At 43.9% G+C, this 25,836-nt stretch overlaps 1 protein-coding gene across 2 annotated transcripts in view; it reads right to left on the reverse strand.

Moving 5' to 3' along the window:
* NME7 (NME/NM23 family member 7) overlaps positions 1 to 25,836 on the reverse strand; it is an 87,821-nt gene that overhangs the window by 1,683 nt on the left and 60,302 nt on the right. For both annotated transcript variants that reach the window (XM_040091196.2, XM_040091205.2), the window contains exon 11: positions 13,528 to 13,635. In XM_040091196.2, coding sequence (XP_039947130.1) covers positions 13,528 to 13,635 — 108 coding nt within the window. The remainder of the gene's footprint in view (positions 1 to 13,527; positions 13,636 to 25,836) is intronic.

Consider the following 25,836-nt stretch of genomic DNA (forward strand, 5'->3'; position numbering starts at 1 on the left):
CATATGAAATTAGGCAAAAACAAATCTTTACCCAACATCCCCGCCCCCATCACTTTCTCGTCCCACATCAGTGAAAGCAGAATGGCTGCTCAGATCACTAATTAACCAGGCAGGAAGGGGCACTAGTTATCCCAGCCACATGCCCTGCAGCTGCCCACTGAAAAGACCCACCTGGTCCCAAGCTTTGGGACAACTCTGCTACCAAAGGACCACACCCCCAGGCCCCCCAAAAGAAACACCCTCCTCAGTGCACCTGGTCAGCCATGTTCTCTTCCTCCTTTACAGTAGAAATGCTGCTGTAATTTGTCAGACCTACTAGCCATACAGCACTAGAAGACTGCAGCATGGTTAAAAAAATTCCCAAACAACCGAAGTCCAAGAAAACTCACCCCACCCCACCCCAGCAGGTGTCGACTCTCAGCTGGGCACCCTGCTCGCCCAGTGGCAGCAGTGCTTTGGATACACAGCAGCCTTGATATCAAAGTGACTTTTCACAAGTGGCACTGACACAGCCTCACTGGGCTGGGGCTCAACAGCCCTGGGGGCAGAGGGACTGCAAGGCAGGGCAAGGGCCTCAAGATGTGACATCTCACCAACCCAAACCAAAACGTGCATTGCCTTCGAGATTCTTTATTTTAATCTGTGCTCTATCCACTCGGGAAGGCATTGCTTTTCTTACTGCCTAAGAGGACGTTACATTATAAACTGCCTGTCTGAACATGTTGTTCTTTCTGCCAGATTGACTCAGCATCGTTAAGTATAATTGTAGCCATTAAAGTGAACTTTATCTCCCTTCTTGTTATATGGGACACCTGCATTTCATAAGAGAGACACACAAAAGCACTAGTAAAATAAAAAGCAGAGAGACACATACATTTAACAATGTGTCTGCCCCAACACTTGCACTAACACGCACCAGCTGTCCATTTTACAGCTCTGAGCACTGGCACTTCTGGACTTCTGTTCCCAGCTTGGCCAAGGGCAGGTGTCCAGCATGGGCCAGGCACAGCTTGGCGTGGGTGGGGAGCTGTGCCAAGAGCAAAGAAAAAGGCCAAGTGCAGTGGAATCTGCTTCTCCCTAGGTAATAACCCCGTGTCCAGCCTCAGCCTGAGCTGCTGATACAACTGCTGCCACTACAGGCCCATTTCCCTGCCATGGAGAAGGTTTAATAGAGCTGAGTCAACTCCCACCCCTGCCTGGGCTGCCTCGGCTGGAGCTGCTGGCTGCCTCTGGGATTTAAGTACTGATCCACCCCTGCAGCACACACTGACACAGGTGAATGCTGGCCTTACCCAATGCCTGCTCCCTTGCACTACCAACAAAAGCATTTGTGCTATTTTAGTCTCCAAAGGGCCCTTGATAGTGTGCAACCAATTTTGCTAGGCTGGGCTGTACACGCAGAGCTTACTTACAACCTGTGCGAAACCTCTTCCTCCTCAATTAGCTTTTATTGGATTGTTCAAGATCCACAGAGACTGCACTGGCAAGGCTCAAACATCAGAACAAGGAACACTGCCTTTCTTATATTGCGCAAAACCAGGTGCTGGTGTGTTCTCTTTATTTATAATTGCCTTTATGTGGGTCAGCTGCCACCCAGCTCCCCATAAAACCAGTTAAGAGCTGGCATATCCATGGTATGCAGAAAGGATCCTCCACCCTAGGGAGCACATCAGTGCTGGACAAGAACCACCAGAACCTTAGTTACCCTTCCCATGACCACAGGTATGGTGTTATGAGAAGAATCAAGATTTCAGAAGAACCAGGATTTCAGCACAACCAAGAGATTTGGGGTGCCCCCATCCTATGAGGCCCTTGAAGAACTCCCATTCTAAAAGCACCAGGTCCTTTTCCAAGGGGAAGCAGGATTTGGTGATACCTTGCATCAAGCATCTGGATAGGGATTAGGTATGCCAAAACATCCTGTATTTTAGGAAATACAGTTACTCTCTTTCCCAAAATCTGGGCGTAGTCCAAACCACAGAAAGGGGAACTGTGCCAGTACAGAACATCTGAACAAGCCTCACATACGACCAAGTGCAAGGTCAGCCTCTCTGAGCCAAACACACCTCTGATCTTTACAGGATCCAAGGGTGACAGAACATAGATCCACACCAGGAGCTGACCTGAAACCAACCAAACACATTTCACAGATGCCACCCAAATGCCTTTCCAATGATGCTAACATTCAGGTGTGCTCACAGTCTCCCAGAGATGGGAAGGATCAAGTTTAACATCAGTACTCCCCTTGCAGATCATAGGAACCAACTACCTGCTTTGTAGCATGCAGCTATGCCCTCTCTAGCTCCTGTTCAGGGACAAACAGCAATAATGCCCAGGAAGTAACAACGGGTGAATGACTGTGACCTTCTGGCTCTGACCCCATAAACTGCTTCACTGAGGAGGAGCTGAGAGCTGCTTCAGTCACACTCACTCCCAGCAAAACTCACGTTAATGAAGTTGGCTGCTCTCTCTGAGCACTTCCATGCATTACCACAAAGTTTCAGGAGCTAATACAGCAGGCAACAACAAAATCCAGTCTAATTCCCTGGCTGAGCACAAGCAAGTATCCTCTGGACAAGTGCACGGAAGGACCAGGAAAAATTATAAAAAGGGAAGCAAATCAAGTGAGACAGCCAGTTTTCCAAGGGAGAGCAGAAGATCTTGTTATTACCACAGGGCCCTGCACAGGCACAAAGTGTGCTGAGGATTCCAAGTGTAAGAATTAGAGGCACTTACAATTTAACTCTCCTCCTGTCCAGAAAACAACGCAAACAGCAGTGCTGACGAGAGGTGCCTGCTGAGAGCCAGACCCAGGCACACCTTGGGCTGTAGCAGCACTCCACACAGGTAGAACGGCAGCCTCAAAGAAACCCTGGCACGGAAAGGGTACCTTAACCCTCATTCCCCTTGTTCCCCTGGGCTGACAGGTTTTGGTATAAGAGATCCTGTTGGTCTCCTTCATGGCAGAAGCCAGGGGGCTGACAGAGTGACACACTAGCAAGAAAAGGGCTGAGTTCACAGATTCACTTCTCATCCATCACCAGAAAGGTGACAGTAATTTTCAGTCTTTCCTCATCTCTGCAGAACCAGAACTGGTAGCTGGGAGATGGAAGCCTTTTCCATCCCTGTATCCATTTAGAGCCTGTCAGGAATCTTGGTGCCTTCCATGCAGCTAGACAGACACCAGCACCCTCTCCCCAAAACCACCACAACACTCTGTCTCCTTTGTCAATGTAGGAGTCCTTGCTGACCCAAAGTTTCAGCAGAAGTACACTCTCCCTAAACATTTAGGTCTGATAAATTTTACATATAATCTCAGTTTGAGATCACAAGTGGGAAAGGAAAGGCTTTTTTTGCCCATTAACATTGGTTTGTACATCTGCACAGACTCACTAATGCTGTTAGTAAGCACACTTGCTAACACCTAAACTACACTTCAGCTCCAGTTCACTCAGCTGATTCACATGACTAAATCATTAGATTAACACACCAAAACCCCCATGGATTCATACCATCCTTTCAGCCACTAGTACTCCAGAAAGAAAACTGGTTGTCAAAGAAGATAGTCTACTTAGTTACTACTGTATGTGTTCTGAAAATAGTTCTTTTCTCACACAAATCTGAAGAGGGTTTAGTTTGTTCAAAAAAAACCAGTCAGGTTTAGCACTCCTGCCTCTCTCCCAAGTGTCACACAATGTAAAAAAATAAAGCCAGCCTGGTTGCCCAAGACAGAAAAATTTGTACACATGCACTTCAACTAGCCACATTAATTTCTTAAGTAGAGCTGGGATGAAAACCCCTATGCACCAAAAAAACCAACTTTGCAACAGAAGGTTTTATTACATAAACACTACAGGATAACACAAAGCAACTGTGCTTTTATGTTGCGTGCTGTTAACATAGTCACTTCAAAAACTGCATATGGTTATGTTCAACTCTGAAAACACAGTGGAAGAGAAGGGCAAGGGAAGCTATTTGGAAATTGTAACAATAAAATAAAAGATTAGAAAAATGTGAATTCCGAACAGAATGGAAAAAATGAGGGGACAAGACAGTAGTTCATTATATCACAATCACAAATACCAAGAAAGTGAATTTTATGCTATTTACTCTACAAAAAGTAAGTGAACTCTGAAACGACTTTAAAATAACAAGATGTTGTTTTCATATCATGTGTAACTACTGTGCTGACTCAGATCACTGATTTCTGAAGCATGGATACTTGTAGATTTAACAAGAAGGTACAGGTTCATTGAATCTTCTCAGTCCCTATCATAAGCCAACTGCTCTGTAGCTGGAGCTGAACATATTAGTTCAGAACTCTCCCAGCTGGAGTTCTTCTTATTTAGTAACATCTTTGGTCACCATTGAAACACATCAATGGCTTGACAGAGCCACTGGAACGAAACGAAGTGTAAGATCCCATCACCCATCAGATGTGACAAACTCCAACATGACAACAAGTACTGTTTCCCTGAGGATCCCAAGCAGCCCACTAAGGGATCAGGATCACTGCCTCTGCACTTCACACTTATCATGAGGGACACTTGCTTGCCTGCCTCCCAGCCAGGAGCTGCTGTGGAGCTCTCGTAGGATGCCCTTGAAGCAGTGAGCTGAGGTGAGACAAGACACCATAAGGCACCACAGGCGTCAGTGCAAGCTGCAAACACATCCCAAGCACTGGATAAAAACACTGGAAAGGGCCCCTGCTGCTCACACCTGCAGCATCTAAGTAAAGCCAGGTTTGGATGTGTTCATACAAGCCCCAGGCATTTGCCAATGCTGAGCAAAGTCTCTCCGCTCTGCTCATGGAGCACTGACACTCATGGATGGTCCTCACGAGCTACTAGGTTATGGCCAAAGGAGAAGGAAGTGATCACACAGAGACAAGAACATGTCTTCCAACCACATCACAGATTCAAGCAATAATAGAAGCAGCAAACAAATAAATAAAGTAGAAAGCACCCAGCATTTATTTAAAGCCCTTCCGCAGCAACCGTGATGTTTCAGGAGATTATTATTTATGCTGGAGATTCAATAGGGTCTCATTGCTACACGTGGCAAGAGTGGGAAAATTACGGAGAGGAGATGGCAACAAAATATCCTAAAAGAAACTACCAATCGAAGGCACCACCAGCAGCGGCCTGGCACGCACCACAAGCCCCTGGGCTGCCTGTGGCTCGCTGGGCTAACAGGAAACATCCCACCAAACCAATGGCGGGATCAACTCCCCAAGAACAGTGGCCAAGTACCTTCTGAGAGATGTCACTGAATCTAGAAAGCTCCATTTCCCTGTGGAATGGGTCAGTATTAAAAAGCCAAGAGCTTGTTTTGAGTCTCATCAGCTTTCAGTGATTTCAGCGCCGCCGCTGAGTGCTGAACCACGCACTGCCATGGCAGGACTGGACTCGACACCTCAGTGACACCTCAATGATCAAGTTTCTATTCAATGGCTGGACTAAGGCAGCTACCTGAGGAAGCCCACAGTTCCCGGCTTGTGGCTGGATAGTCTTGGCACACTGTCTCTCCTCAGCAGAACAGCAGCAACTGGCACCAACGCAGAAGGAAGCTTGCCTGCTTAGCAGCTCTGAATACTTCAGGGAGAACTGCCTCTTGCACAGAGACTTGCTGACACATGTCAGTGTATCTCAGGAAGAGCTGTGGATGCATCATTCCTGTCTATGTGCCAGTGCACTTAAGGGATAAAGATGAAGAATGCAGCTCTTACTGAAACCAGAAGATGCTGGGTGACTTCAAGGAGCCCTAGACTACAGCCAGCATCCTTTCAGGTGACCACTGCCATCCTGTTTTGTGTTTGCACAGCTGCTAGCACAGGACCAACACAGTGTCTCAGCCCTCAGCACTACAACAGCACGAAATCAGTAGCGGCATGGGACTACGCTTTGAATCATTAGCTATTATTAATTGTGAAAGAAGAAGTAGTTTCTAGAGCTTGACAAACTCTAAACTCAATACATCCCATGGTATTAGCATCTGTGACAGACAGAAAACCTTATTTACAGTTTTCTATCCATATTAACGCATTTGGCTTCGGGTTTTCCCCCCCATGTCCCACAAATATTTCAAGACATGTATGAAAATAGCTGACTTAAATTCTCCTCTAAATTACTTCTGGTTGATGGTAGTCAGTGAAAGACGCCTCACTGAGAAGGGAAGGGGTATACCCTAGCCAGGAAGCACCAGCAGAGCTAATCATTTGTCTACCTGACCTCTGAGAGAGAGGTGGGAGGTACACCTGGTTGAGGTCAATAACAGGAAACCACATAAAAATTTATGTGCATCTCACAACACGTGTGCTCTAGAACAAGTGTTTCTCTTGCCTCCCAGATAAGGTGCAGGGCCCCTTGCTCCAGAAATGAAGGATATTCTGAGCTTCTACATGGCTGTACAACTACAGCATGCCCTCACTGCTCTTGCTGTATAAGCTGTCCCCCTGGGCTTTTTTCTTTATCTTCTTTGCTATAGTTTTACCTCGGTGCAGCTGAGATGCAGCCCAACTATCGCTCTGCTTCACCTGGAGGAAAAGGAGAAATGGAAAAAGGACCCGGACATTTTGGTTAAAAATGAGAACATGCTGAGGGAAAGAAAGAAGGCAGCAGCCTCAAAGACACAACCTGGGCCTCAGATGAGTTATCAAGAAGTGTCACGCCTTCCCTCCACCTTGACCTCCCCTCCACAAAATCACTTTGCTCAGCGCAACGCAAACACGTGCCAAAAGCCAAGCCCTGTTTATCACATAGGTTACCTTCAGGATCAGGTGAAACTTAAAGAGCTTTGGCAGCGGCTTGGTTCACACTCATTAACTTCTTCTCTCTGGCACTTATAAACCTCAGACTTGGCAGAACAAGGGGTAACTGGACCTCGGATTTTACCCAGAAGTGGAAGCACAAGAGGTGAGCTATTTCACAACTCTGTTTAAACAAGTTCCTGGTTTAGTTTGCCTGTCTAGCCCACAAGTATAATAATTATACAACCTATGCTCAAAACGAGGCTGCACGTGACCTAATAATACAATACTCTTTAAAAGAGGAATCACCAGCATCTCCAATATCCATCCATTACTGCTATTTTAAATTCTTAATTTCCTTCAGATAGGCCTCGGCAGAAGGATTACTTAATTCTCTGTGCAATTATATGTACAGCATCAGGAAACATTGCGAGACAGCATTCCAGTGCTGGCTAACATGTTCTGATACGCAAAAACACCACTGAGTAAGAATAAGTTTTCCTACACTCCAGATTCTTTCTAACCTGTTCCCACCCACAGCTGTTGGATAAAAAGTTTAAACGGAGAAGCACTTGAATCATAATAACCATTATCTGATAGACCTCCCGAGAAATCATCTCCTACCAGGAGAGACTGAAATTTCCAGCTGACAGACAAAAATAACAACTGCTTGGATGAAAACTCGTGAGAAAAAAAGTGCTAAAGCCAACCTCACCTAAGCCACTCAATTTTTATTACTTTTCACTGGGAACGGTGAAAAGCATTTTACCCTGGATTATGCAGCTCAGTATGGGCCTCTAATAAAAGACCTCATTGCAAAACTGCTGTATGACTGAGGGAAACAATGGCTTCTCTATTAAAATATTTTCAAGGCTCCTGAGGGAAATGCGGCCGGCCGGAATGCCCTCAGTGAAAGGTTCATTGCCATGCTATGCACTTCTGCTGTGTAATGTTTTACAAGCTGGGCTGCTCTGTGAATGGGGAGAGCTAGTTCTCGGCTGGCAGAGGCAGCTTGCATAATACCAGACAAGTTAATCGGTAACAAGCAATGCAGGAGACCTTTGTTCCAAGTGTGACACACACAAATTCCACACTAAGCACATTGACGCTTCTGAGAGTTACTCATTGACATGCTTTATTAAATTGCTTGGACTATACCTCAATGCACCAAAAAAGACTAGTTTAACAGAGCTACATCCTTCCATCCACACTTTAATATCCTTCTGAGGCCTTCTGTCCTAAACTGCTGCATTTAAGCTCAGCCCACGGATCAGCTCATTACTGCTACAGAAGCATTTCCAGGGTGGATGGCAGCGAGCACCTTGCAGCACACCCACATGTCTGGACAATGGCAGTGGGCAGCTAAGGAGGCAGCACACAGGAAAGGGCAAGTTGGCAGCCAGCAGAGTGCTCCTCTAACAGGAAATGGTTATGGAAGCATGTGTTGTGTTCCCCCCTCCAAAGCCAGTGCTCCCCTGTCCGCTCTGAACAGCTTGCTAAAATACCACCCTGCCCTCAGCCTCCCTGAATAAATGGAAAGGGAAAGGAGAAATAAGACACGCTTCTCCTGGCAGCGTCTGGAATGCCAGACCAAGGACAGCTGGCCTCTAGCAGGTGGAATACACACTGCACCAAAAGCTTAGGAGCAACACAGCTCTTAACATTCCACAGAGCATTCAGTTTATACCAAGTCTGAGGAAATCCATCAGGGTTTCCATTGTCCACAGAAACCTGCCTGGACAAAACACTTCTGCTGAACTGAAGCATCCGGTCAGTGCTCACTGCACAGTATCACCTCCCATCTCCCCAAGGCCGGATTCAGGCAGCTGAACTTCCAGTGCCAGAGCTGTGTGAGCCTCTGTCCAGCAGATCACCATAGCTGATCTGTCCCTAGGTGCTGTTACTTGTTTGCTTTAATGCCCTAGGAGCAGTAAGCCAGTCTCACTGGTGCAAGGCTGAGCAAAGGAGCAAAGAGCCTCCAGCAGTTTATTGCACAGTCTGCCAGTCCCCAGCCCTACACCTGGACACCACGGCACAGCTGAAATTCAAAGAAGCGATAGGGAAAAAACCAACCATCATGACAGCTCTCTCAGAAGACAGATGAAACCCACTCTTCTTTGATAACAGCAAAGTCATCCCCCTTTGATAGGTTATTTTCATGTCTGTGAGCGCCACAAATAGCTCTGAGAGAAGGGAGAAGGCCAGCAAACGATACTCGAGGAGGTCCTCTCTCCCGCCTGTCTGGAAGGCTGCCCATGGCACTGAAAGCTGACACCTCTCTCCACGGGGCAGGTGCCCAAGGAGGAGCCTGACGCAGCCGGCAGCCATGCGCTCGGTGGCACACGCAGCGCCGGTGGCGACACGAGATTGGGAAGGCAGCTGGCACATGCCCCACTCCCACGGGAAATGGCTTGAGAGATCACCCCCTCTGCAGTTCCACTCGTAGCCTAGCAGGCACACAAAGGCACGGGTGAGCACGCACCCGCAGCAATCCTCACGATATTGTCCAAGGATTAGTCAGTCACCTATAACTGTCGCCCTCGGCAACGGGGCGAAGGCTGCTTCTCCCAGAACTCAAGCTTTATCCAGCCCACAGCAAATCCTTTTTCATGCTTATCTGTCTGAGGGCAGCACCCTCTCCCTCTGTGTCTAAGTACACACACACAAACACACGTATGACTATTAGGCACTTGGTAATTACGCAAAGAAACCCCACGAGACTGAGTGACCGCCCCAACAGCACGGCACAGGAACACAACGCCAGCGTGGGTGGCTCAGCCGGCTGCACTGCAATGGAGACACCTTTCGGGTTACCCCAGGTGTGTGCATTCTGTCATCCCCAGAGTGTTCTTCTGCGCTGCACATGCTCTCATGAAACTGCTCACACACACAAAAACCCCAACCCAAAACCCTGAACTGCACAAGTATGAGCAACAAGCTACAGGCAGAGCGTGCCAAATCCCAGAAATTCTGGTTTTATTATAACTGCAGTTCTAGGCTACCATTTTTAAATTATGTGGTTTCCTGCATAATCTGAAAGGTACCGAGCCACTTGAGACCCAGGGAACTGAGGTGTGTGTACAGCACCACCTCCTGTGGGAAGTTTTACTCACTGTAGTTTCAGCGATGCGATAAGGCCTTTATAACTGATTTCTAATTTGCCTTCACTTCTTTAAAGATGAACACAAACTGTGAAGTCTGGTAGCCACAATACCTTGCATCACTACTTTGATGAAGAAATATTCCAGGAATGATCAATTTTAAGGAAACTTCTTTTGCCTAGAGAACGATGATTCATCTGATCCAATGGCTTGCAAGCTTCTATTTCAACAAGGTATTTATCAGAAATGTTCCTCAGGTCAAAGACAGTGAGTTGAGAAACAGAATCATCTTTCACCACACGTAGATGACACATCTCTCTCTAGTCTGCTAAACAGAGCAGTTCCTTGGCATATATAAGATGCATGTTCCAGTCCTGGCTCTACCTGACTCAGAATGAACATGAAAGCAGGTGAGTACTGCAATTGCTTTCTCCAAATAGTACCTGCTTTCTACAAAACAGGAAAAAAATTTGACAAGAGGTAGAGCTGCATCTGCTTTGGATTTGGGAAACAAATGCAACCACCTGCTCTGAATGAATGTTCTACACAACATCAGCAGCTGGTTGAACCTCCAATCATGAAACTGCAACATCTCACAAATACTCCACTGCTCAGTCCTATCCCTCCCTTCTCTACTCTTCCTCCTTTCTTTCCTCTTCTCATTAAAATGGGAAACTGATGACAAGGCTGAGAAAACAGACTGTTCTGAGCTATTTGTGTCTATCCATTGTCACTTGTAAAAATACATTTTGTACTGATAAGAGGACACACAAGTCTATGAAGTGAATAAATAAGTGCCTGACCCAGTAAGTCAAACAACTCATCTAAGAGATTTCAGGGCAATGTTCCCATTCCCGTATCACTAAACTAGGAATAAAAAGAGCACTTACAGCTCTAGAAATGAAAACACACTGATTTTTCTACTGTGACCAGTTGCATTTAAGGCTCAACTGCATCTCCCCTCCTTTCTTGAGCCAAAAGTGAGTTATTCATTAATTCTGATATTTTTTAGTCACTGCCTAAAATGTGAAGTAGCTTGTAGAATAAAGACAGGAGCTAAGGGTCATACTGGTGGGAGCAAGTGCTTGTATTTGCTTTTGGGGTTGGTTTGTTTGTTTGAGGGGGTTTTAAGACTAAAAGTGAACTTTCCTTTTTTCAGATCCACGGAAAAGAGGTCTAAGAGAAAACCACTGAATAACTGCTGTACTACATTATTTAAGTATAGTGTTTTAAACTAGGTGCACAAGCTGACCTGTACTGAGTTAATCAGTCTTTGTTGTGCCCAAGACACTGTTGTTTTGTCTCCTTTCACCAAGTACTCCTTAGTCATGATTTTTGGGAGAAAGGTCACAACCTTGCCCTTCCTAGTGACAGTCAATTAAGTGCAAAACAACAAAGCCACCTAGAGTTTGGCTATTAACTTCAGGAAGCATTTTATCTAATCCTCAGATTAATCCTCATCTCCTCTAAGAAGTCTCCATTTGTGGACAATGAGACAGCAGCTGCCATTGCAAATTCTTCAAATTTCAGCTATATCTGAAACAGGGTGATGAAAACTGCAGAGAAGAGTAGAGAAATCTTAAGTTAAATAGTGTCTGGCACTAAAGAGAGCAGAGTTCTCAGGAAGACATCAGTGCATTCCCTTCTACAAGGGAACATGCTTCTGTTGTGCTTCCATAAACACTACGCATTTAAGGCCCATCATAGAATACTTGGTCAACCAGAGATCACCCCTTTCCACCTCCATTTGGTTCTGGAAGTTCAAAAGTCACAAAACCAATTAAGACACAAACCAACCTATTCAGCTTTCTATACACAGTGTCAACAGCAGCAGTTCCTCCACGTTTCCTCCAGGATCCCTTGGGCTCTGCAGGCCCTGCACACACCCTGTGCACACACGATGCCACAGCAGGAGTCAGGACGGTGACAGGGACACCTAATAAGCTGATTTAGCATTAACAATGTAAATACTCCACACATCAACCAACAGGTACAGACAAGGCTTCCTCTGTACAAACCCACTGCACTCAATTCAAAACATTCACTGCTTCATTTACTCACTAAACAACATTGAGCGCTGTCCTTTACAACTGCTGGCTTAACCTGGGCTGTTACAGGAGAAACTACAGGCTGATGAACAGCCATATTCTGCATACAATTATGCCTATGGTAAAAAAAAAAAAAAATCTTAGATCCCTTTCCCAAAAACATACAATCAATAAGGGACTGTTAAAATGATCAGACTGCACCAGGAACTGCAAAGCATGTAGTCAGAGTAACACTAGATCAACAGCTTTGGTTATGACTGAGCAGCGGGATTCAAAGGGCAAACACACATAACGGACACCCTTAAGAAAGAATGCCAGCCTCAGTTTTTGTTTTGGAGAAGCAATTCTTGCCTCACTTATAGTACCTCTCTCTATATAATATCGTACCAGCAAAATCTGCTTTGCATCATCGTAAAGGCAACAGACTGTGGAAAATTCTGATGGAGTACTAAAATGTTCTTTGAGTGTTGGCCTGTTTAATCTTTTCCTTACAGACTATGCCTTTTGTTCTGCTGCCACTGGAAAGCCATGACTAAGGAACTTCAAGGCATATGGTGAAAAATACCTGCTTGGATAAACCCTAAGGGAACAAACTAAAAGTCGTCAATTTTTAATGACATCTTGAAAACGCTCAAAAAAGCTGCAACTTTGTTTATACTGGTTGCCATTCTCAGTGTTGAATTTCACTAGTCTGTGCCTTAAACTGGATGGGATATCCTAGAAAAGCACTTTAATCCACACGTTATTCCGTGGAGGAAGATGGTGATGAAGTTAGCTCTTCCTCACTCCCACAGGAAACCACCATTTTGGCAGTGTAAAATTATCTAAGTAGGACAATGCTGCTCCGTGATTCTGCTATACCTGCGAGCACTCACAAATACATCAAAATGGCAAAAAAATAAGCAGTGCATGCACTGGAAAAGCATCTCCATTGACACAGAGATCCATCCAAGATTACACACCACTGCAACCCACTGCTATGGACCTTCATTTTGTGGTACAGAATTAAGCGAATGAGCTTGTTCTGGTTTTCACAGTGAGTATTTCCGTCTTTCAAAATTCCCTTAATATAACATTTTCTCATTTTATTGGACTTTAATGAAGGCATACAAAGCCAAAATCAGATAATAATTATTAAGTTAATATAAAACACAGGAAATACCAACTGACGTGTGTAAGTATGACTGTCTGCAAATAAACCTGGGCCCTATCTGGAGGATTTGAATCCCTAGTGCCTGTAATATTCCAAGCTCACTGTAGAGACAATCTACATTCGGAGTCAGGGTGGTCATCCAAGAAAGGGCTTTCAAAGTGTCCCTGCAGAAGTGCTGTTACTGATATTCAGACCCAAGGACGCATTCAGATGAAGACGAGACTCTTGAGTTTCATTACACTGAATACTTCATTGTACTATAATCATTCAAGAAAACAGCATGGATGAATTTTTTACAGTATCAGAATTAACTGAGTCAAATGCCCTTAATAAACTCTCTCTTTTTGTGTCTAGTCTGGTCTCACCACAGCTACTCCACATAGAAAACACACACTGGCTTAAACATCTGTCAAGAGAAGTATTTCACTTTACAGCTTCCTGTGATATATGAGAACATGTTTGTCTAGCAAGCCGTACCTCTAAAAGTCCATCTTCAGGCAGGTCTGTGCAGTGAACAGCATTCTGAATCTTGTCCTTCCCAAAGACAGCACGCAGAGTTCCAGGTCGCAGGTGACGGGCCAATGCCTGTTGAACACAAGCAAACCAGAAGATCTTTGTGAACCACACTGTTCGTTTCTATCATGGATGCAAGAGAACCTGATAATGTAAAATATTGTTAAGCTACTGAAATATGTGCAGTATATTAAAACATGTGTAGTACACTATAAAAGAAAACATAGATTAAAAGCACCCCTCAGAAGAAGGACTTGAGGGTGTTGGTGGACAAGAAGATTGACACGACGCAGCAAGATGCCAGTTTTATCCTGGGCTGCATCAAAAGAAGTGCAGCCAGGAGGGCAAGGGAGGGAATTCTCCTCCCCTGCTCCACTCTGGTGGGACCCCACCTGAAGTGCTGCAACCAGCTCTGGGGCGCCCAGCATAAGAGTGTGGACCTGCTGGAGCAAGTCCAGAGAAATGCCATGAATGAAGCACCTCTCCTGTGATGACAGGCTGAGAGAGCTGGGGTTGTTCAACCTGGGAAGTCTGCAGGGAAACCTAAGAGCAGCCTTCTGGTACCTAAAGGGGGCTACAACAGAGCCGGAGAGTGACCTTACTAGACATGTAGTGATAGGGCAAGGATGAATGGCTTTAAACTGAGAGACAGCAGGTTTAGAAAAATATTAGGAAGAAATCCTTCACTTTGAGATTGGCAAGACACTGAGACAGGTTACCCAGAGAAGTTGTGGATGCCCCATCTTCAGAGGCGTTCAAGGACAGGATAGATGGAGCTCTGCGCAACTGGGTCTAGTGGAAGGTGTCCCTGGCTATGGCAGGAGGGTTTGGAACTACTTGATCGTAAAGATCCCTTCCAACCCAAACCATTCAATGAGAGAGGGAAATTCCAACCTGCACTACACACATAAAACAACTGCTGAAAAAACATGACCAAGACTATGAATACCTGCTTGAAATTGGGCCAATCAAGCCATGTTGGGTGGCATACAGGACCCTTCATATTGCAGATACACCTCACTGCTACTTGTATTAACACAGTTAGCTCATGTTAAGACCTTTGCAGGTCTCAAGCACAGGATCTGCTGTCCATGAGCAGACGCAAATGTGCTGCCTTGCAGATTGCTTCCCTTAACATGGAGCTACTTGCTTCAGAACCTGACATTTGTGAAGTCCAGCTGCTGAACAACCTCTCAGTCTTCTCCTTTGATACCATGACTAGTGCCAACATCTGATCCCCTCTAAGGATCAGTCCAGACTCCACATCTTTTTTTGTTCTTTGAAATTAACATTTCAATACTCTTCATCTACAATGCCAAATACCTCTTAGCATCTCAGAGGCCTTTTTACTACAGCAGATATTCAGGACCTGAGATAACATTCCTCCCCTACACCTTTACTGTGGTATTTCTTTTCATACCCCGGAGGACTGCCTTCACTGGCTCTCCCCTCCATCATACTCTCTTTCAAGCCACAATGAAGTCCTGCAGTACCTCTCTACGCTATCACCTTGCACTTTTGTCTTTTAACCCCTTTCCTATGCCACATAGGCACTTGGCCTCTCTTCCCAACACCCTGGAAGCTCTTCTCCAAGATCTATCTCATGCACAGTGAAATTAATCCAGTTTTCCCTCCTTAAAACCCTTTGGATGTTCTCCCCTGAGTGCCTATGAAGGGACAAGCAAAGAAAATAACTCTTTGCCAACAAAGCCTTCATCAGCCCCTTTCTGAATAGGCACTGGGTACATTAGGGTGTAATCACTTCGGACGTGGCCAGTGCAGTTACACTGTGCCACTCCCGGGTGTTTGCTTCAGTGTCACAGCTGAAGGTTACTGTTCCCACAACTGAGTCATCCAACTGGATTGTCCAAGCATTTCTTAACTTTCAGTGTCAAATGGGTTCAGATTGACTTCATCAGGAGCTCTTGACCTGGAAAACCTTGCACAGGTACAAATGAGAACCAGTCCATGATGCACAGCCTCTTCTGGGACGGCAGTGAGTATTTTAAGCTAGTCCCAAAAGATCTCACAAGAGCATTATCTGACAATAGCCTTTGTCCACTTTCCAGCTTCACTCATTCCTTACATCTCATTACCAAACTAAGACAATTGGATTTTAAGGGCAAGGACTTCTAATAGCTCAGCAAGTCCTAGATATTTTCCTGTCATACCAACTAACGATTTATTATGATCTGTTACCCACCCAGAAGACAATTAAACTGCTTTAATGCTTGGAGTGTGCATAACCCAGAACATGTTATATGGAGAAGTTTCAGTTCCTCATTGTTACTGTGTGTACATCACAGGTTATACAAGATCTTTTGATACAAAGGTCAAGGACATTTGAATAAGACACTCAACATCAAACGAATTTTGCTTCAGAGGAAAGTTCAAGAGTTTCACCTTAAAAAAAAAAAAGCCTCAAGGAGAAAAAAAAAACCCTCTTCTACATGGTCCTCATTAAAGGCTTGAGATAAGGAAGTCTGCTGGAGAAACAAAGTCACATGCCAGTTAACTACAACTATGTGACACTTTAATCAAGCCTTCCTTCAAGCAACTGTTGATTGCAGTAATAACTAGCTGTCAGGAAGCCGGCAATAGCACTGGAGCTTTCAATCATTTTAATGAAACTCTGGGAATACTAGAAAAAATGATCATGGCTATGAAACCTTTGGAAACAATTTAGAAACAGCTCAAGTCTAAAAAGCTAAAGCTTGGTATTTTATATTCTGTTTACTTTCTATCCATCAGAAACTCTTTTGCTCAAACTGTTCTGTCCTCCAACTGGACCAGAAATGCTGCTTCTTATGAAAATTCCAAAATATTTTCTTTGACTCACCTTTTTCATCAAACCTACTTTTTTGTTTTGTTTTTTTCTTCCTCCCCTCTCTTTTCTCCTTTTTTTTTAAGAGCAGCTATGGTCTCCTGGCTTACCATTTGTCCTAAGCCATCATTTCTACTTCACAACTTCATGACAAAAGATGTCATGTTTCTTTCTGTGGACTCACTCTCTCACAAACGTGGGTAAAAAGCTCCTGCTGTTGCACTGTGCAATCTCCTGTTCTTCCTTCCATTTTTCAACACAGGTTGCTACACATTCTAGTGCCCTCCTGGAACTCTTGCACAAAGAAGGATGCCTTCTGTTCTGCCCAGGATTGCAATGGATCAGAGATGCTCAAAGATAGGTCCTTCAGCACTTTACACTGTTAGCACCTGATTAATAAGAATCTAAATAAGCCTTTCTTGCCATTAGTTAACAAGCAGGATGAAATAGTCTCTGCTTACATTTACATAGCTAAAAAAAGTACAATAACTGTCCATTCCAAAATTTTACTATTCCACTGCTTTCTTATTACACCACTGAGGAATCATGAAGAAACAAGGCCTCTGTAAATGATGGAGACACAAAGAGCTATACAGCTCATATATTGTGTTCCTGTGTATGTATGGCTGGAAATCCTGGGAATGTTTCAGGGAAGAAGAGAGTTCATTATGGAACTTATTGCTCATAATTAATACACACTCTTCCAGTCCATGACAGGAAGCTTACCAATCATTTTATTTATAGAGCCTCATCTGTCACAACAGGGAGATACAAACAGTGGGCTTTGGGTTGGCTTCTCCATGCCTCAACATCCCCTTTTAAACCTTTTTCCTAAGCTTTTGGCTGAGTCTAGTTTCTGGAGTATTCATTTTGTGCAATGGTTTTCAGAATTTTTTTGAAAGGAGTTGAGAGTGGGATGATGGAGGAGTTAAGAGCAGCTGCAGCTCCACCATATGCATGAGAGGAGACTGATGTGCGTGTGCTGGAGCTTTGTGTGCATATGGAAATGGGGATGAAACAAAACTGGCACCTCACACAAGAAGACACTGTCTATGGCAAAACAAACCAGGGCTGGTGTACCAAAGGGCTTCATCCTCCTTGGCCTTACTCAGCAGGTTATGTGATCACCCCTTACAGCTGGGCTTTGATCTACAGAGAGCCCTTTGAAGATCCTTATCCTGTGCAGAGGTACAGGTGCATATATTTCATGTTTCTCTTTATCATGTAACTGTGTCCAATGCAACACTGCCTGCATGAAGTACTTATCACGTTTCTAAATTTTTTCCATTTCTACATGAGTGAAAGGAAACAAAAATGTCACCAATGCAAGTAATATGTCAAAATCAAACTGAAAAAATCATGAACATATTCATATGCAAAGCTCATTAACTGCTTTTCCTCCAAAAGGCTGAGGTTTTTCATGGGCTGGATGGAAGTTATATAGAATAGTAAGATGTATTCCAGCCAAAACTGCAACTTTCAAGAAAATTTGGCCAGCTTTTTTTAAGCACTGTCCTGAATATTTAATTTAGTCACTGAATGGATCAAAACTACACAAAGGAACCTTTACAGCCTAAAATTTTGTTCTTCTTAAACATGAATTAGAACAAAGGAACCTTGAAAATTTCCCGGCCCTCTTGAATGAAGCAGAATAAAAACAATAGTTTGATCAAACCCTCTCTAGCCACAGTGTGCTCACCAGGCAGGTTCCTTCTTTAAGTTTTGCTTTCAGATCAGCAGCATTCAGAGGATCTCTTGGGCTGCAACACTGCACAGATCCCTCTACACTTGCAGTAAAACAGTTTTCCTGTTCTAGCTGAGCCCTGGCTGTGTGCCTGCTCCTTGCTCTTCTTGGTGTTCCTCATTCATCACTTTGTGAAGGCTTTATGCTGACTTGGTGTCACCACCTCTGCCTTCCCCACTCTGCACTCATGAAGCTTTTTCCTTCTGCAGTTCTCCATGCCCTGCTGCTGTCAGGAGTGAGATGGTCCCTCTCTCCCTTTGAAGGTGCCACCTAATCCAGAAGGCAGAGCCAGCCCCAGACAAAGAAGCCTTTCTCCTCCTAAGGATCAGCTACGCCCTTGTCAAGAGAACAGAACACACGTTAACTGTGAACAAATAAAAGAATGTGAATTCCACCACTCACCTTGGAATTTTTCTGGCTGACCTTTAGGCATTGGAAAGCTTGCTGCCTCATCCAAGCAAGGCACCTGAGCTTCCTCTGCAGTGCATAAAAAACATCTAAAACAACATTTGCACGACAGCAATTATGGAAGCTAAAGAAGAATAAGTGCCTCTCTCTCTTCACATCATCATAGCTCTTCAGGTGAGTTTTATTTTCAGGACATTTTAGCACCATCAAACACTGATGGTTGCAGTAGGGAGCTGGACAAAATACTCATTCCTACAAGCCATCAGCAAGAGGTAACAAGATAAAAGCAGTACAGTCTTTGTCATACAAAACAGGATACTGGACAAGCACCTCCTGCAATGCTGATAAAGCTACAAACACTTTAACATTACTGTTACTGTGAGAACAACCTCAGATCAGTCCAAGAGATGCTTAAGTGTCAAAGTGAAATCTGTGGTCACAGGAAACCTCGTGCATGGTGCCAAAAGGCACAGCCTGCCTTAGCTTGCTTCACATGTTTTCTCTGCAGCTCACACTCCCTCCAAACTCTAGGCAATCACTTGTGAGTGTGCGTGCTTCCCGATTTGTTACCTCAGCTCTCCCCTGGTTTACGTTGCTCAGGTTCAAGCAATAGGTCACTTGGAAATCAACACTGGCTGCTGCAGAACACAGAAATTTTCTACTCCTGCAGCAATTCAAGGCCAGTTCATCATCCCTAGAGATCTGGAATAGAGACAGGCCTTTCTGTCTCTATTCCGGAGAAAAATTACCTAAGATAGTGGTGCTGTTGCCACCGTAAAAACTTTAACTGGGGAAGGGTTTTGCCTTGAAACCTGAGGTCTGCCTGTAGATAGGTACTTCATAAAGCTTCTAAATACAAAACCAGGTCAGTGTTAAAGAGCATGCAAGAAGCTTCCTTCAGCTTATATTTCACAAACCAATCCAGAACAGAAGTCACTTGTTGACCGTAACATGTTTTCTTTTTGTGTTCCACATGAGCTGCAGCAATGTCATGTACAAATACAGAGTCAGTATCAAAGGCCTTACACAGACTTCAAGGGAGTCAGTGTTACCTGAGAGTGCTTCTGTACTTTCCACATATCACAAAAAAAAAAAAAAAAAATCAAGCCAAAACAACCTCCATTAAATACACACACTAAACTCCCCATACTTTTAATCTTTATCACAAGACAAACTCAAGAGCCTGGAAAAGTTGCATTCAAAGTCTTCATGATATTTAGCCTAAGCATCCCTCCCCTTAGCACTGTGTGCTTCACCTGGGCTTCCAGGTTGTCTCCTCCTGGCTGATGGCAGAATAGAACACTTATTGTCCATTCTGACAAGGTTCTCATACTTTTAACTGAGCCAAGTCTGTGTGCACATAGTTCTGTACGTCAAAGTGTGTGGCTGTAAAGGTTTGTTCAGCAAATTAATTGATCTAATCCAGGCAAACAGCAGTCAAATTTCCAACTGCGAGGCCTATAAAAAGTGCATCTGAGGCGCAACCCCTTCCAAAATCAAACCGTTTTGCAACAGTAGCAGCAACGCCTCAAACCATAGTTTATTTTATTATGTAAGCTTACTCTCGTCTGAGTAAAAAAAAACAACAAAAAAAAATCTGTCTACTTTTCTGTTTATTTTAAAGTCAGCCAACCTCTGAACTACCAGTCTGAAGGCCCGTACCTTTGGAAGTTTGGTTAATGGACCTAAAATTCCATTCCATGCTCCAGTGCTGGCACTTTTCCAGAAGCTCACAAGTCTGTACAAGTTGTTACACTGTCTCCTCCTCACCCTCCATCCCCTCAGGCACTTTGATTCTCCCTGTTTCACTCCCAGACCTTCCCTACCACTGTTCTTTCCCTGCAGCCCGAGGGGTCTGCCCCAGCTCTCTGCGGGGTCTCGGCTCTGGGCATATTTGCCAGCCTGAGACAGTATTTTCACTGCTCTTGGTGCTTCTGATTGACGTTTTATAGTGATTCTAATGGTAAGTGCCCTGCTCAGAAAGTCTGTGTGCCTGTCTGCCAGTGCCAAGGTGCTGAACTTGGGCAGCTGCATGCCTAAGTTAAGCGTAAATTAGAGAGGACAGTGAAGCCTTGAAGGTAATTGAGATACCAAATACAAGCTGGTCACAAAATAGGAATAAAGATAAAATATCCAGCTTGTCCCATTATTTGGGTGCCACAAGGGATATTTATGTTACTTGACAAGCTGGAAAAAGGAAGCATTTAACAACTGAAAAGCAACTAACCCCATAAGATATCAGAACACACAGTATAACTGTAAATTTCATTATTAGATGCTTTAAGTTTTAAAAGTGAGTTGGTCCTACTGATGTTTTCTCAGTGCCTTCCAAGGCATCCAGAATATCATCCATTTGTTAATTTACCTGTAAAACAAGGACAAAACCACACTAGGCTGCAAAAGATATTTGGGGATTTCATTAATTCAGATTAGCAAAATATGTGAAGAGCCTCCAGTAAAAGTCACTATGAAGTTGCAAGACATCATTTTCCATCTCCAGATATTTTGGCTGATTTTTCCCCAGTAATTACAGTAAGAGTAAGTACAAATTATCCTTTCCTCTGAACTTTTTTGAGATTAAATTCTACATTTGCGAGGCAGTCCAGGTATCAGAGCTCTGAACTTTGTAAATCAGAAAAAAAATGTTTTGAAATTCTACTGAGACTTCCCAAGCTGAACCAATTTTGGACCATCCACTTCAACAGAAGATGGAGATGTATTGAAAGATAAAATCCACATGTCTGCTGCATACTCAAGAGATCCCTCTCATTTGATTCTTAGCATGGGAGAGACCTTCCCCTTCCGTTCTGTGCCCTAAAGCCTCTGCAGTGCAACCTTGGAGGCAGCAGTGCTGCCATCTTCCCACACAGTTGTGAACAGCCCCGTTCTGATGGAAGGAATCACTCATTATTTGTGTTACAATTACTTTTTAAAAGTCCCTGCTCTGTTCAGGGCTTTAGCTGTATTAGGTCATGTGCCTATGCATGCTAACAGATGGTTCTTGGTCTGAAAAACTTATAGGAAGAGATACAAAGAACAGAAAATAGCAGAATGGACCCCATTTTCTGGAGTGGGAAACCTAGACAGTAATTTTTGAGGGGCACAAAAGAAATACATATTTCACAAGAATTACAATTCAGTGTCTAACTTGCAGCTCAGATCTTTAAAATCTCAGCTCAGTTCCTCAACTATTCTCTCTCCTTGATGTGATGCCTTGTAATTCCCAGGTGGCATTCTGATAAGCCACAGTCTGCAGAACTCAGACCATACCAGGTCACCTATGGGAACTTGAGAATTGCCATTGGAATATGAAGAACTGCTGCTCACCCATCTTCCACCCTGACAATGTTCTAGTCCCTTGATATGGGAAATTAATGGAAGCTCAGAAAGGAAAAACTTCTCATTAGGAGTATTCAAGGGAAGTCCCATGTGCACATCAGATGCAGTCTATCATACTGGAACTGAAAGAAGTTGATAAAAATTCAGCAGAACAGAGAACATCAGCCTGAATCAAACAGACCAGTAAGCAGCACCCCAAATTTTTCAGCAAGTTCTCAGAAATTGAATTAATCATTTTATATCCCGGTTCTAAAATGTTTTTGTTTAGTTAACAGTATCCCCAGGCAATGAGACCAGTGATACATACTGAAAACTATTGCTGCAGCTTTTCTCACAACTATGCCATGGCTGTCAGCAGCTGATGAGAGGAGGAAGAATAATAACAATAATAACAACAATACCTATCATCATTATAAATGTGAAACCAGACTACTTCATTTTGTTACAGAAGGGAAGGTTTAGGCCCCAGTATTTGTTTTCATCCACTTTGAAGCCTTCATTAATGTAGTTCAAGCAGAAAATACTTGCAGATACAGAATCACAGAACAAGTTGTCTTGGAAGGGAACCACAAGGATTGTCAATCCAACTCCTGACCTAGCACAGGATACTCCAAGGAGTCACACTATGTGTCCAAGACCATTGCCCAAATGGCTCTTGAGCTCTGTCAAGCTTGGCGCTGTGACCACTTCCCTGGGACGCCTGTTCCAGTGCCCAACCAACTCCTGTGTGGAAAATCTTTTCCTAATGTTCAGCCTAAACCTCCCCTGACACAACTTCAGGCCATTCCCTCAGGTCCTGTCACTGGCCACCACAGAGAAGAGATCAGTGCCTGCGCCTCCTCTCATCCTCACGAGGAAGCTGTAACTGCAGTGGGGTCTGTCCTCATTCTCCTCTTCTCCAGGCTGAACAGACCCAGTGCCCTCAGCCCCTCCTCATACTTCCCCCAAGGCTTCCCCCAAGGCCCTGCACCATCTTGGATTGTGGCACCCCAAACTGCCTCCAGCACTGGAGCTGAGGCTGCCCCAGCTCAGAGCAGAGCAGGACAATCCTCTCCCCTGCCTGGCTGTGATGCTGTGCCTGATGCCCCCAGGACAGGGCTGTCTCTCCTGACTGCCAGGGCACTGCTGGCTCACGGCACTTTCCATCCACCAGGACCCCCAGGTCCCTTTCCATGGTGCTGCTTTCCAGCATCTCATTCCCCAGTCTGTCTGTACATTCAGGGTTGCTCCATTCCAGGTGCAGAATCCAGCACCTTCTCTTGTTGAACTTCACATGGTTGGTGATTGCCCAGCCTTCACATTTATCTAGGTCTCTCGGTGGGGTCTCTGCCTTTGAGGGAGGCAGCAGCTCCTCCCAGTTCAGTATTATCTGCAGACTTGCTCAGTATCCCTTCCAGCCCTGCATCCAAGTCATTTATGAAGACACTGAAGAGCAGAGGGTCAAGGATGAAGCCCTGCAAAACCCCACAAGTGACAGATCCCCAGTCTGATGTCACTCACTGTAACCCTCTGTGTCTGACCTGTGAGCCAGCTGCTCACCCAACCCATGACGTGTTTATCCGGCTCTATGCTGGACACCTCGTCCAGAAGGATCCTATGAGAGACAGTATTGAAAACTTTACCAAAATCCAAAAAGATTACATCAACTGGCTTCCTTTGATCAGTGCACTGGGTCACCTTGGCAGAAAAGGAAATCAGGTTTGATAAGCAGGACTTTCCTCTCACAAAGTCATGCTGGCTGACAATGACTGCATCGTCTTTCAGATGTTTTTCAATACCAACCAGAATAATCTTCTCCATAACGCCAGCTTCTCTCATATAACAATTTATCAAGACTACCTAAGATACACTGTGATCTGCAGCTCCTTTCTTGTTTGGCAGTTACTAGCTCTACTACCAAAGTATTGACCAAGCAGAGCCTGACTAAGAAGTCCTCTGGAATAAGGAAAAGAGAAAAGTAAGCCATGCACTTTCAGGAATTGACTAATCATTCATAATCTGCTGACTGAAAAACACGAAACCTTCTGGGACAGTTACAGCCAATTTCAGGATACTCATGACCACAACATCACAATGCTCGTGTGGAAAACTAACCGCTCTGTTGCCCTTTTTCTACATGGTTATAACTTTCTCTACTGCACAATTTCATCAAGCAGCTTTGTGTGTTGACTCTTGCTTACTGCCATTTACAGAGCTCTAAAAAAATCTCTTGCAGCCTGTTCTACCACGTTCTACCTTGATTTTCTTAAACATTCTACCTTTATTATTTTCTTAATTTTTTTATAAATGAAATATCACTTATATTACCTCATAAGGTAAAGTACTTGCAACAGCACAATATGACCAATATGTTCCAACCAGAGGTTGGGACAAATTCTAGTGAAGGACAAGGCTATCTACAGTCGACAAAAACCGCAAGTCAGGCATATAAGCAAACACTCTTAATCTATTCAAATCAGAGATTCTACAAACACACAAGGTCACCGTGACCAGAATGCTAAGAAACTAAAGGAAAACCCAGTTGTTTAGTGCAGTAATAGTATAATTTTCTTTCCCAGACAGAGTGACCTCAGAACTTACCATATCTTTTAGAAACACTGCTCCCTTTTTGCAAGGAAGAACTGAAGCTATACTCTGCTTGGGGTTTTTTTCCTGAATGTTTCTTTTCTGGTATTTTATACATTCAAAAACATTGCTGTCCAAGGTAAAAGAGTGATTTGCTGTCTGGTGTAACCAAATAGAACAAAAGGGAAGCAAAGAAAACAACCACATAGACTGAAATTAACCCAGAACCATCATATTCTCCAAAAGGCTCTTACCTTGCATTTATGGATAGAATACATTAATTAATCTATTCCCAGAATTATCAGTAGCTATAGCAGAGGCATAAATAGAACAGTCCAAAGGAAAAAGAAGGGAGAAAAAATACAAAAAAAAAAAAAAAAAAAAAAAAAAAAGGAATCACCAAGGAAAACAGACTCCCTCTGGCTGAAGGAGGACACTACAACCTTAAAGTTCTGATGATCAGCTATTTCTATTGCTGACAAAGACTCTTTTCATGAGGAGAGCATATTGTTGTCTTTAAACAGTATTAAAACCTTCCCACAGACCAGGTAAATCACAATGTAATCCAGTGCAGCTGTGAAAAAAAAGTCCTGGAGAGAACCCTGCAGACTACCTTTGATCAACCTAGCAGCACACAATTACATTGTGTATTACATTGTCTATACTAGGCTGGTATCACACAATCAGCTGCTACATTAGAAGCCTAACTCTTTTTCTACAGTAGTGGGAGGCAAAACTTTTCCCTTTAATCCATCCAAGATACCTAAGTAGAGATACAACAAAGATATGATATTTTGAAATGTATTGATTTTGTATTATTTAGACACGAACTAAGCAAATGCCAAAAGCAAGCAAGCACTTCTAAAACTTTGTTTGGTCACTTTTAAAATAACGTATGAGCCATCACTATGAGATACTAAATCTGTAACACCACCCTGAAGCATGGCATTTATTCAAAGCCTGGAGAGAACACCGTCAGGAAGATCCAATGCAAAAAGGATGTGGAAGCATTCATTTTGCAGAACAACACCTGCAGATGGACAGTTATTACCAAAACTCTGCGTAGTCAGAAAAACCCCACCTCCTCAAGACTGAATAGACAAATTTATGTAACTCACAATATTTTTAAGAATCTTGCGTTCATCACAGTTGCTTAAAATAACCACTTCTTTATTAACACACACCTACTACTTTGGGATGTGCTCAGTCTGAGTGCAAAGGGAGCCTTTATGATTTCTAAGCCAGTCTTTCAGTCTTCATTCCCACCTACCTACAGATACAATTAGTCTGTGTGATTTCAGATCAGATTAAATGTCTTTGTCCGCAGAGCTGAACAGCACCAAGGCCTTGACAAAAAAACCTGAGTTTTCTTAAAAAGTAAATATTCTAGGTA

Source organism: Hirundo rustica, chromosome 2 (genome assembly GCF_015227805.2).
Source record: "Hirundo rustica isolate bHirRus1 chromosome 2, bHirRus1.pri.v3, whole genome shotgun sequence".
Lineage (NCBI taxonomy): Eukaryota > Metazoa > Chordata > Aves > Passeriformes > Hirundinidae > Hirundo > Hirundo rustica.